The 13,425-nt window shown below is 35.7% G+C and overlaps 1 protein-coding gene across 1 annotated transcript in view; it reads left to right on the top strand.

The window, feature by feature from the left end:
• LOC132096642 (collagen alpha-1(XI) chain-like) overlaps nucleotides 1-13,425 on the top strand; it is a 72,220-nt gene that overhangs the window by 36,519 nt on the left and 22,276 nt on the right. Inside the window, exons 22-41 of the mRNA XM_059502119.1 lie at nucleotides 63-107; nucleotides 1,133-1,186; nucleotides 2,151-2,195; nucleotides 2,721-2,774; nucleotides 4,177-4,221; nucleotides 4,440-4,493; nucleotides 4,588-4,632; nucleotides 5,449-5,502; nucleotides 5,633-5,740; nucleotides 6,072-6,125; nucleotides 8,176-8,229; nucleotides 8,389-8,433; nucleotides 8,531-8,584; nucleotides 8,678-8,722; nucleotides 8,831-8,884; nucleotides 9,452-9,505; nucleotides 9,928-9,981; nucleotides 10,084-10,191; nucleotides 10,373-10,462; nucleotides 12,155-12,208. Coding sequence (XP_059358102.1) covers nucleotides 63-107; nucleotides 1,133-1,186; nucleotides 2,151-2,195; nucleotides 2,721-2,774; nucleotides 4,177-4,221; nucleotides 4,440-4,493; nucleotides 4,588-4,632; nucleotides 5,449-5,502; nucleotides 5,633-5,740; nucleotides 6,072-6,125; nucleotides 8,176-8,229; nucleotides 8,389-8,433; nucleotides 8,531-8,584; nucleotides 8,678-8,722; nucleotides 8,831-8,884; nucleotides 9,452-9,505; nucleotides 9,928-9,981; nucleotides 10,084-10,191; nucleotides 10,373-10,462; nucleotides 12,155-12,208 — 1,170 coding nt within the window. The remainder of the gene's footprint in view (nucleotides 1-62; nucleotides 108-1,132; nucleotides 1,187-2,150; nucleotides 2,196-2,720; nucleotides 2,775-4,176; nucleotides 4,222-4,439; nucleotides 4,494-4,587; nucleotides 4,633-5,448; nucleotides 5,503-5,632; nucleotides 5,741-6,071; nucleotides 6,126-8,175; nucleotides 8,230-8,388; nucleotides 8,434-8,530; nucleotides 8,585-8,677; nucleotides 8,723-8,830; nucleotides 8,885-9,451; nucleotides 9,506-9,927; nucleotides 9,982-10,083; nucleotides 10,192-10,372; nucleotides 10,463-12,154; nucleotides 12,209-13,425) is intronic.

Raw genomic sequence — 13,425 nt, 5'->3', positions numbered from 1 at the left:
ATTACAACTGTACAAACAGCAGGAAATTCACAGCTAAACACTTGTGATTTATACACATGCAGGGTCTTGCTGGATTGGATGGACCACCTGGCCCTAAAGGAAATATGGTAAGGACTTTCTCTCCCCTGCTTTAGCAGTGTACTTATCACAGAAGAGATACCTCATGAAGGGGTCTTTTGCTGACAACCTCTGACCTCTCTGAAACATATTTGTTGTCCCGACTCCCAAGCGAAGGTCTTATCTAAATAAGGCTATTAGATGAGAGAAGCGCTGTAAGCCTGGCAGGAGAGAGCTGATGTCACTGTTACTGTGGCAGCAGGGGGGTGATCTTTGACCTGGAAGTGCTGAAATTAAGAAGGCATGAAGTCTGCCACTAAAATATGCAAGACGGGACGTGTAGGGTTCATGTAGGCATACAGTTCAATGTTTTTACCTTGATCCTATTCGTTTCTTATTCATTTGTTTACAAACTGTGGTCTGTGAAGAATTTCAAATTGAAATTGAAAAATGAATGATTGAAAAAAAAATCATAATAAAACAAAATATGTTAAAAAATGAAAATAAAACTAAAAGGAAGAACCAACAACGAATTAACTGATAAACCATCTTAACAGTGACATAACTCATTGTGTAACTCATTAATGTCTCACTTCAGTAATGTAGATTAAAGTTATACATCATAACTTCTCAGCTGGCAAGTAAACTCAAAAGGTTCATTAAAGACTCACTGGAGTTCATTAAAATAAATATATTTATATATGTGAAATTATGTATATCTATTTTCCATTCACTCAAAGTCTCACTCTAACTGCCGTTCTTAAGCATTTTTTATATAACATATATAAAATGTGTACCCATCTCTATGTCTCTTCCTCTTTGCCAGTGGTTTAAAGCTGCTATAATAGATTTTATTACAGTAGGCTGTGCAATTCAGGAAGCACGGCCAATGGAAAAAAGATGGATTTGCAATTTTCACGTGTCAGTTGTTTAACATGTAGAGTTTTTTTGGAGTTTGAGGTATTGGGACTGTTATTCATATCTTTATAAAATGTCATAGGCTCCCTGGAGCAGTGAAGTGTAGGAATAATACTAGTGTTGTGTACTAAAGTGCTTTTGTTAAATGTTCTAACAGGGTCCTCAAGGAGAGCCTGGACCTCCTGGGCAACAGGGGAACACCGGTCCGCATGTAGGTATCAGTCGAATGATCACTGTCAGTCTTCTCTCTATCTCTCTCTCTCTCTCTCTCTCTCTCTCTCTCTCTCACACACACACACACACACACACACACAACCAGATTGTGTTTTTCTAATTGAGAAGCTTTAACTTTGCAATATCCATGACATTTTTGTGGCCTTAAGTCTTTGTCTATTAACCTTGAAGTAATCTATACACTACTGAACTCCTAAAAGTTGACAAAAACAATATTTTGTTGATATACTATATATACACTACTATTCAAAAAAAGTCAGTAAAAGGACAGGTTTTTTTTTTAAAGAAATTAATGCATTTATTTAGCCATTTCAAATAAATGTTCTTTTAAACCCTCTATTCATAAAAAAAGAAAAGAAATCCACTTACCTATTATGCAAAAACTTTTTTCAACACTGATAATAATACATGTTTCTCAAGCAGCATATCAGCATATTTGAATGATTTCTAAAGTGTCATGAGACACTGAAAACTGGAGTAATGGCTGCTGAAAATTCAGCTTTGCCTCACTGGAATTTAAAAAATATTCAAATAGAAAACAGTACTTTTGAATGCTAAAAATAATTTGCATTATACTGTTTTAGCATATTTTTCTATCAAATAACTTTTGAACAGTAAACAGCAAGCCAAAAAGATAGATGATTCATGTTCATGTACTGCAAAGAATTTTGTCCAATCAGACGCTTTCCAGAATGAGAAAGTCCCTCCCCCAATACCACCCACAACTGACTAGCAATTAGCAAATCAGGATTATGACTGTGACGTACATTTGCTATAGTTTTTTGGTTAAGGGAACCCACGCCTTTAATATCTCCCACACAAACCTCCTATTTTTAATTGGAGAAGTGCTCACACAGCTTTTTCCAATATAAACTTTACTATCAGATTTCCCCTGAAGACCCCATCTTGTACTGTCTGACTTCTGAAATCTTGTCTTGCAGGGTCTGCCTGGTCCTCAAGGCCCGATCGGTCCACCTGGAGAGAAAGTGAGTTTGCCCCGGCAGCCATCATCTTTGTTATTACAGACGGCGTTTTTCTGCCCTAACCCTATAAACGATTCAACAGACTCCTAGGTTTCCAAGCTGTAGGTTGCTAGCAGATCAATGCTGACTAGAGGAAAACCACACACACACACACACACACACACACACACATCAAGAGTCGCTAATGTTTTGACAAGCAGGAGATATGCTTACACACATAACTGCCATTGGTCGGTCTCTCAGACAAGCGTTTTCTCAGGGCTCCTGGAAGTAGACCAGAGAGTCTGAAATGTGACTCCAGAAGTGGTGGAGCGTTTCCAGACGTACCATATGATTAGATCTCTTCTTTACCAAGAGGAAAAAGATGATAATGAAGTGCTCTAGGATTGAACTGCTTTTAAAAGTTGCCCAGCGAATCACTTGGGCACACCAGTAATTGTGTGTGTTTTTCCTCGCTCTTCTCTTTCTTCCTTCTTTTCCTCACTTATCCGCTTTCTTTCTCTCTTTCTCTCTCTCTCTCTCTTATAGGGTCCCAATGGGAAACAGGGGCTCCATGGACTGGCTGGTGCTGATGGGCCTCCCGTAAGTGGATTTTTCTGTATTTCCTATTCTCCCCTGCCTAAATCTCCATGTTTATTTCAGAAATACTTTGCATCTTCACACGTCATTAAGCCAGTAACCTGCTTGGTGATAATCTTGGCTTGAAGGGAATACATTTTACATAGCATAATTTAGAATCAAAGAGGCGGGTGCCTTTCAATCCAGGAGTTGAAATTTGAATTGGAATGACAGGAAGTGGAATTTACTGAATTGCAGTTCAAAGAAATTCAACAAAGACAGGACAGAGGACTTACATTAATCCAAAATGAGCAAAAACAGAAACCTTCTTTGATTTTAGTCTTTTAGCCTGTTTCATGTGGATTGATTCAATTTTTAAGCATTATGGCAAATTAAATTCCACCAATGAAATTCCACTGGTCCATAAAATTATGCATTTATTTAAATATATAGTATTTCTTTATCATGTTACTTATATCAATAACCAACAAAACTTAATATCTAATATTTATATAATTAAAAAAAATCTAAATTATATGATTTATTTTTAGAAAATTATTTATTTTAGAAAGACAAAATATTCTATTGAATATATTGTATTGAATATATATATATATATATATATATATATATATATATATATATATATATATATATATATATATATATATATATATATATATATGTTTATGTATTTTAATTGCATTTATTATAATGTTATTGAAATGGGAGTTTATGTCACAGATAATAATATACATTACCATTTAAAAGTTTGGGGTCTGTAAACTTTTAAAAATAAATATTTTCTTTAGCTACTCATAAATCCATGTTTATTTGATCGAAATATAGTAAACATTATAAAATTAAATACAATATAAAATATATATTTTTTCTATTTAAATATATTTTAAAATATTATATAATATATTTCTGCTATGGCCATTACCCCAGTCTTCAGTATCACATGATCCTTCAGAAATGCAGATTTGCTGCTCAAGACACATTATTATTATTTTATTACAGTATACATGTATTTACTGTCTCTTTTGGTTAATTTAATCATGTTGATGAATTTATTAACTTGCTGAATAAAAGTAAAACTAAAACATCCCCATTTATTTATTTATTTATTTTTACTTTCACGTTACAATTTTTGTATTCTTTATTATTATAATTATTATTATTAATATTGTTAATGTATTTTTGGGGCTATCTGAATTCCAATACTAAGTGGTGTACAACCCCTAAAATGTTATTCTTACAAAAAAAAAAAACTATTACACTGTAATAATCTTAACACTGGCGTTTGTAATACTCTGAATACTCTAAATTAATGTAAATCCACAGGACCATACCCAGCTGTATTTTCCTCATATTACTTTTCAGACTTTCTATGAAGATGCTTTTGTTTATAATCTTTGCACAGGGTCATCCTGGGAAGGAGGGTTCTCCCGGGGAGAAAGGAGCAGCTGTGAGTGTATTTTTAGTTTGTCTCGAAACGAAGTTCTAGTTATTGACCACATTTCAAGTACAAAGCCACTAAACACCTGTAAGGCAGCTGTCTAAAAGTGCAGTATTGAAATTAAAGCCATTTCTCTGTCTGTGATTACACTTTAGATGTTTAAAACCTAATTCCCCTCTATTACTCCAGACTGATTCAGTGTTATTATATTTACTCATTTCCTATAGGGCCACCCAGGTCCCCAGGGGTCCATTGGCTATCCCGGTCCCCGAGGCGTGAAGGTAAACAGCCTTGGTTCTCTTCATCTCACTGGTTCTTTATTATATGCTTTTATTCTATCCATTAGAGCCTCTTTTCATTGTTGTGTTCATTTAGGGTGCAGAGGGTGTTCGTGGCTTGAAAGGTGGCAAAGGAGAAAAGGTAAGCAAATTACCCATCCCCTGTCTAACCATTGTTGAGCTCTTGGGTCAGCCTCTAAAATTAGGCACACAGATGACAGGTCAGCAGCTAAAAGTGGAAGGCCATTTCAGGGACTATTTGCACCAAAATGGCTACAGTTAGGTGTTATGAGTGTGTGGTGTAAACCAAAGCCATACAACTGGATGTCAGTAGAGATTTATAAGCAGAAAAAAAAATGATAGAAGAATTGTAATCTGTAAATAATTGTTTTGTATATAATCTGCTTCAGGCTGCATCCTCTGCAGTGGCCACCAAGTGTCAGTGTTACATCCATACAATAGCCAAGACTTTTGTTTCTAAAATGTATCGTTATTGGTATGAAATATTAAGTCTCAAGCTTAACATTTAAAATTCAAGAACTCTTCTATAGTTTGTTAAATTAACATGCAATCGTAGATATGACTTAATTTCTCAGACTGAACTAGTTTGAGCCAGCAGTTTCCTCTATGGCCACAAGATGCCAGCATTTAGCCATTACGTTCTTATGGAGTGTTTTGAATTAGTTACAAATGTTTTATAGTTTGTTCAGTATTTTTAGTTTTTTTACTTTGGAATTTTGAAAAGTTATATTTTAAATGTTAATTAATTCCATTTAAATTCTGTTTTTACATGACAATATTAATGAAAATCGTTTTTGTTATCACATTCATTTATTAATTCATTCATTTGTTTATTAACATAAGTTTTACATAAACATAACATAACATAAAATAACATAACATAACATAACATAACATAAACATATTACCCAAATAAATGATCTGGGTTTGATTTCAGGGAGAAGATGGTTTTCCTGGGTTCAAGGGTGACATGGGCCTCAAGGGTGATAAGGTGAGTAACAAACACGTATATTTACATTTAATTTTAATCAACTCTTATAAACACGTATTTGTTATTTATTTAAGGTGAGGTTTAACCATTTAGTCTAATATGAAGTTTGTGCATTGTTGCTGGTGTTCAGGGAGAGGTTGGCGTGTTGGGCCCCAGAGGAGAAGACGGACCAGAGGGGCCGAAAGGTAAAGCAGGCCCCACTGGAGAGGCTGGTCCCCTGGGCATGGCAGGAGAGAAGGTCAGTTTGAAACTCATTATGTCCAATATAATGGCAAAGTACTTGAAATGACCAGCCCTGGAAAAAATCAACACTAGTGTTTTCGGGGCACTTAAGTGTCTGTCAGGGATTATTAATACATGTGTGAATTAAAACTTGACATGACACCGAACTCATAATCATAAATGGATTCTGAATGCCAGTTTTAAAACTCCATTACAGCTCCCATATGCTTTTACAGTTTACGGAGGGTGGTTAAATGCTTTATTGTGACTGTATAGCGCCTGATGATTATTTAAAAAATCAAAATGGCAATGTGCTGAGTCTGTTCTTTTTTCTTTTTGTGTTTTAGGGAAAACTTGGTGTTCCAGGTTTGCCCGGCTACCCAGGAAGACAAGGTCCTAAGGTAAGTACTGACATGTTTTCCTCTTTTTCTATTTAATTTTTAATATTAATTAATTTTTAATTACATTTTTTTTTTCAAAGCATCTCTAGGATTATTGTCTCTAGATTCAAATTAGACTCTAATCAAAAATAAAACTTTAAAGTCATCATGTCTCTTAAACAGTGCCACTGTCAGTACTGCTTTATTTATAATTCGCCGAGCACTGCTTTTGACACGCAAGGCCTGCTGTTCTCTGATAGCCTGTGTTAACAGGATAGTTAATAGGATAAACTCATTCTCCATGACGCTGACTGCTTTATCTCTTGGCCACCCAGCATGCAAGACATACAGGTCTGTGAACAGCTCAAGACTGTGCAGACATAGTTTGTGATGTTTGTCAGCTTATTCATTCAGTTCAGGCTGCTGACTCCATCAAAACAAGCATTTGATTCAGTGTAGGGCTGGTCCACTCAAATAGCTTGAACCACCCGGTATTTATTCATTGAGTTTTACTTTTGAAGTTTTTTTCTGAAATGGATCCTACTTTGCTTGAATAGCAAGTGGTGCAAAGTGACACTGAAGAAGTCTACATCCTGCTTTGTCAGCTATTTCAGCTCTGGGTTTACAGTTGATGTTTGGCCTGTTCAGGGTTCTGTTTAACTTATTTGAGGAGTGTCTGAGCATGGAATGAAGAGTGGAATTGTGTGATGATGATTATTAATATTATAACTATTATTTTTATTATATCCTATGGAGTGATGGTTTTGTTTTGTTTTGCTTTGTTTTTATTTGCTTTACTTTTTTTTTTTTTTTTTTGTCTTGTCTAGTCTTGTTTTGTTATTTGAGTTCCAGTCACATATGCACAATATATCAGTATCAAATTGCTAAATAATGGGTATTTTTTATCAATATTCTCGATATTAATATTTCATTATTTTCCTCACCTTTAACTTACTACTTATTATTATTATTATTACTACTACTAGATTATTTGCCATAATCTATTACACACTTAAGGTTATTTATAAAACACTAATAATTTCATAGTATTGTTAAATGTAATCTTTAGCGAATCTAAAAAAAAAAACTAATTTCAAAATTAATACCCATTTTTCATACTGTAAATTATAATGTTATAATGTAAGTAGAATTTAAAACAATAGATTTGAGTTTTTAGCATTTTTTTATTTATACATTTTTATATTTTTATATTTACTTATTTAGGCACTGTTGAAGGGTTTAACACCAAAACTTTTTGCAATTCGCTATTTTTAATGCTTTTAATGGTGCATAATATGAAAATAATAAGTGGCTTATTGTGCTTCCAACAAAAGCATAATATGTTAATGGATTAATGTTAGTGTTTTAATGACACGTTAAATTTCTCCAACTGCAGTTTGTGTGTGTGTGTGTGTGTGTGTGTGAGAGAGAGAGAGAGAGAGAGAGAGAGAGATTCAAAATGAGATATTAGACATTTTAAATAAGGTATCAGTTGTAAAAGGTAAAAATCAAAGTGGAGCTGGAGCGTTGCGTTTAGTGTTCACTTTCAGCGATGATGGGAAATCACTGTCGACCTTCTTTAATCACTTCCTCTGGTTCAGTCAAACTGCAGTGTTCATTTTTCTGTGTGTGTGTGTGTGTGTGTGTTTGTCTGTTTTATTTGCTCCATTATCCTGTGCAGGCGACCGTCCCGTGGAGTAAATTACTGATGCGTATCCATTGTGCACAGACCGCTTCCCCTTCTTTGCCTGCCAAAATAATTCGACCTTCAATTTCATCTCCTGTCCTTGTGCTAACAAGCACACACCGCTCATGTTTATCAGCTCCAATAGCTTGCCCTCTGAGTATCACCCACATAACATTAGCATTAGCAGTAACGATGTTGAATTATTCTTCAAGGACACCCTCTCTCTGTCAACACAGCTTCACTTTTGCTCAAAAACTTAAGTTTTTTGGCATGTTTTAAAGGATATTGGATAATTTGGATACTTTTAAAGTGAGCATATCATTTACATGGTTTCATTGAAAACTGCTCCCCTCAGTGTGTCTAATAATCTGTCTACATCTACAGGGCTCAACTGGTTTCGTTGGATTCCCTGGAGCCAATGGTGAGAAGGGAGCAAGGGTATGTATTAGGCCCTTTTGACTTCACTCTAAGATTAGATTTTTTTACAAGCAATAGCCTGAAGGAGCCAATTCTATCACATCTCTCTGGTTCTGGTTGCAAACAACTACTAAAGCGAAGTAATTGTAATGATAAGATTGTAATTGTTTTGTTTTATAGGGTATTGCTGGTAAAGCAGGTCCACGAGGACAAAGAGGACCAACGGTATGTCAAGCTTGAACCTTTTAAGTAGAGAAGAACACTTTTTTTCCACATACGCTAGTGATGCACAAGGCGTATCACTAATAACTCTTGTCCTCAGGGTCCCCGTGGTGGAAGAGGTGCCAGAGGTCCAACAGGAAAACCTGGAGCAAAGGTCAGGCTTCAACAGTCCTGATTCAGCTGAACTTAATTAGTTATTGGTATTTGTGAATGCTTAAAAATGCATCTTAAAATGTTCTTTATCTAGGGTACAGCAGGGAATGATGGACCAGCTGGTGGCCCAGGGGAGAGAGTGAGTGATTATTGAATTAGTTCTACCTTTCAGCTGCATTTGTCAACTTTCCAGATCAAAACCTTTTGCATTACCTTTCCCTTACATGTTACTTTCTTTCTGTTTTAGGGACTCCAAGGACCTCAGGGCCCTGTTGGATTAACAGGCCCTAAAGGACCTCCTGTATGTGGTTTTATCCATTTTAAATATTTAAATACATTTTTAAGAGAGAGAATATTCAAAATTGAGAAAAAAGGAAAGACTTTTTAGTCTACTTTATACCTATTTATAGTTTTATTCAAAATTAAAGGAATTAAAAATGATGACAAAACATGAAAATTATTATTTTGACATTTGATGATTTAATAGTTTTGTGTCATAAAAGTATAATTTGTGACAAATTATTTGTCATAATTATGACCTAATTATTAATCATAAGTGGAAAATTTCAAAATTATGACACAAAAAGTTTCGATTTTCAATGTCACATAATAATTTATTTTATTTTACGTAATAATTTCTGCTTTTTATGTATTTTGATTTTGATTTGTGAAAGCATTTTAGTTTTTTCCTTATGTGGCTGAAATTGGCTTTCATAAATCAGACTTACTTTACTATAGCTCAAATAATAGGTCTAGCTGCAACTATTAAATCACAAAACCCAAAAGAATAAGCCTCAAGTCTACAAGTCTATTAAATAATAATTACATAAATATGATTTAATCACTATTAATTATGTAATTCCCTCAGGGGCCTCCTGGAAAGGATGGATTGCCGGGTCACCCTGGACAGCGAGGAGAGACTGTGAGTATCAGTTTGTCTTCATAAGTGTTTTCTGTCTCTTGAGTAAAGAGGAATAAATGTTGTGGACAGTGTTTATATGGTGTATTACCTTTTAGCTGCCGACAGAGTCAAGGCGCTAAATTGCTCTTGGCTGGTCTATCTTTCTGTTTCTAATCAAGAACGTCCGACAGATGGAGTGCTGAAATGAGAAACTCATTTTATCTTCAAAGACTCCCCTTTGTTTGTTTTTTTGACACTTGACTTTATATGATTTAAGTGGAAAAAGTGGATGTAACAAAAATAAGTGGTGCTGACATTTCAGAGGCTGGATTTGTACAGTTTAGTGATTTTTACATAGTTTCCATCAGGTTTTCCTTTTCTCCGAGTTTGCTTCCAGAAATGTGATAACTATGCCCACAATGACTATGCTTGTCCTCAAACAGGGTTTCCAAGGAAAGACTGGACCTCCTGGACCTGGAGGTGTTGTTGGCCCACAGGTGAGCTATAGAAGTTGCTGTAATATGAGTAGAAAAAAATGAATAAATAAAAACCTGCTGTTAGACAGAGGTTAAATGAAAAACCCTGTTTGAATTTGAAAGGGCTCTACTGGAGAAACTGGACCTGTTGGAGAGAGAGGACATCCTGGATCACCAGGACCCCCTGGAGAGCAAGGTCTTCCCGGAGCTGCCGGCAAAGAAGGTGGAAAGGTACAGTGTGCTAAACATGCTCAGTTCAGATCACTCAAGGGGAATAACTGGAAAAAAATTGCGTAATGTTCAGTCAAATTTCACAATGTGTAGGTGGATGGTAATGCCTACAAATAAGCAGCTGTGGAGCTCGGTGGTTTTAAGTTTGAAGACTAAATTCTCATCGTCTCTCTTCTTGAAGGGTGATCCAGGTCCTCATGGCGTTTCTGGGAAACCTGGCCCTGCCGGACTAAAAGGGTTCCCAGGCCAAAGGGGGATTCCTGGCACAGCGGTAAGAACAAACGAGTTAATGTTGTGTGCCCCACCAAATGGTCATTAGCTGCTTAACCGTCTGCTGTTCATGCAAATGCTTATGCTGGATGCATGCCTCAGGAGAGGGTACAGTCCTAACTATGAGACTGAGGCTCATGGAGATTAACTGACATATTTAACATGCACTTAGACATTTAGCAAGCTTTTTGAAATGCGTCTCTAACTCTGCAGAGAAATTCCACTGCAGTGTATGGCAATACAACCAAGGATATACAAATACGCAATTTTGATTTATATTGAATTTAATGTACAAAAGCCCATGGTTTACTGCAAAGAAGCTTGTGTGTACCAACATAATCTCTTGTTGGAGATTAATTTTCAGAAAAATAGTTCATTTTTAATCAGATTTTACAGTCTCACAGCTGTATACTTTATTAATGATTATTTTATCAGTTCTAATTTAAGTATGGCATAATTTACGAACAAAAGTTATTTAATTGTCATCAGAGGTTCATAGGATCATTTAGAAAGGGTAAGTTAATGATTAATAATCTATTTAAATGGAATTTTATACATATTATTTAGACATATAGTAATAATGTGTTAATAAATGCTGTATTAACACGTATTCTTACTGTACTTCATGATTAATTCAGGTAATTATAAAACCTTGAGTAGTTGTCAGTTAACTATTTGTGTGAGCCAGTCTAAAGTGAGGACTAGATCTAAATGATCGTAGGAACCACTGACAACTCCTAAATAACCGGTTTGTTAATAATGTAATACTTAATTTTGAAATGATATATTGATCATTAATAAATTATGAAAATACAAATATGAAACACATTTTAGATATACTCATAAATCAAGAACAAAGCATTTATAGCTGTATTTATAAACTGCTTACTGACTATTAATGTAGGGACAATGCTTAATAAATGATTATTTGACTATTTAATGCTGAACTAATGGTCCATAGAGAGAGGTTATTATAAAATTTTACAAAATAAATGCTAACATTTATCTCGTGAAATGCCTGACTTTTAGTAAGTTTTCAAAGATGCAGTTTGACATATTTATTGTCCCTCTGATGTGGAACTCCGTGGGCTTGTAAATGACTTTGTACATAGCAAACTGCCACAGTTGGCCAACTCAAAGCAGGCATATGTCACAGGGACTTGGAAATGTCTCTACTAGTTTTTCTTCATTAGGAGTATTTAAAACTGTGGGACTGAATATAATCAAAAATTGTTTTGTTTCTAGTTTAAGAAACAGCATCTGCCTTCTTGATGAATGTCAGCCTCCACTAGTTATCTCTTTCATGAATCCGTTGCTGCTGAAAGTCACACTTGAAACACAAAGCCAGTATGATTTCAATAAACAGCAGTTGATTTTGCCGTCACTTGCTGTTTTGATGTTTACTTTTAGCTGGCTCATATGTTTTTCATGAATCAGATGGGAGGAGAGTGACGTGTCCTTGGCGTCACATGTCAATGCATTGCCAGCACTTGTTTCTGATGTAGGAAATAGAGATTTTGCCAGTTGTATAAACACTCTGGGCTGTATTTCCAGGAGACATATAGTACAAACAGCTGCCAAACACTGGCACAAACCAATGCAAGCGCACGCAGAGTTTCAGATGCCACTCTGACAGATTCTGAAGCACAGCCCTCATTAGAGAATTAAACCGCTCTCTCTCCTTCTCACACAGGGTCCATCTGGTCTGAAGGGAGGCGAAGGTCCACAGGGTCCACCCGGTCCTATTGTAAGTACCTGTGTTACCATGGAAACTCTGTCGCTGCAAACGATCAATCTGCAAGCTTTGCCTCTATTATTGAAGTGACATCAGGCAAATTCTGGAGCAGGCACAGTCAGCAGGTGGTGAATTTAATGACCAGTAACTAGTAATGTTGGCATTGAGAGCCCGGTTTGGTATGTGATCTGATCCCACGCAGTCTGATCACGCTGAATGAGTCAGGCCTAATCAGTAAGTCCGTCACCACTTCAGAAATTGCATTTGAATCATACGTGAAATATGCTTAGAGATTCAGACCCTTGTCATCAGGGATGTCAAAAGTACTGCAATTTTGATACGGTACATGCTCAGTGTCAGTATATTGGACCTGTGTATTAGGCCTACAATGAAAATATTGAAAAGGAAAGAGAAACATATTTATTTATTGAAACTTAAAGCAACTGTATTGAAAAATATGTTTTATTGTTATTTTTTTAAATATTACAAAAATCTAAATCATTTATATATACTTTATATTCATACCCCTTAATTTGTTAAATGTTGTAGATAAAATTTTACTTGAACATTTATGTAATACTTTATTATGAATTTGAAGAAGAAGAACATGTTCAATAGTTGAACTAAGGGCTGTTGAAAGTTGTATCGATAATAATGCTGTTTCACTGTTCTTGCTATTGAAATTTTGGAATTTTTATATGACAACCCTGTGATCATATAAAGTAGAGTAAAATAGATCTTCCATCCTGTATAGAAATAACATTCTCCCTTTAAAGTAACTGCTGTCTGTCTTCTCTCGTAGTGCAGTGAAGGCACAGCAGTACAGCTTAAATCCATCAAAGCTTCAGCTGTGCGCTATGTGAAGCCCTTTTCGGCTTGAGGAGGATTGGTGTAGGGATTCATTGTCTCTCTTGTATAAAAAGCATCTGTACAGCCAGGCAAGAAAAATCCCTGAAATCAGAAGGATTTTGAGTCAGTGGCCCACCCACGCCGATCAGCCATCCTATCTTTGCCTAAACAGACCTCCCGCAGGTGCCTGGATTGAGTCACCGGCAGCAGAGTACAACTCTTCTGAGAAGTTTCTAACAAAGAGTTGAGTCAGTGTGCAGTGTGCCTCAGTGTGTTTGTGAGGTGGTATATCAGATGAGAAGTGACTCTGGGCTGTCTGTTGTGTCAGTTTGATTGGTCATAGTCTGTGGCGATAGTTGACCGTTCATTGTGGAACTGAG

The sequence above is a fragment of the Carassius carassius genome, chromosome 20 (assembly GCF_963082965.1).
Source record: "Carassius carassius chromosome 20, fCarCar2.1, whole genome shotgun sequence".
Lineage (NCBI taxonomy): Eukaryota > Metazoa > Chordata > Actinopteri > Cypriniformes > Cyprinidae > Carassius > Carassius carassius.
This window is presented reverse-complemented; position numbering and strand designations above follow the sequence as displayed.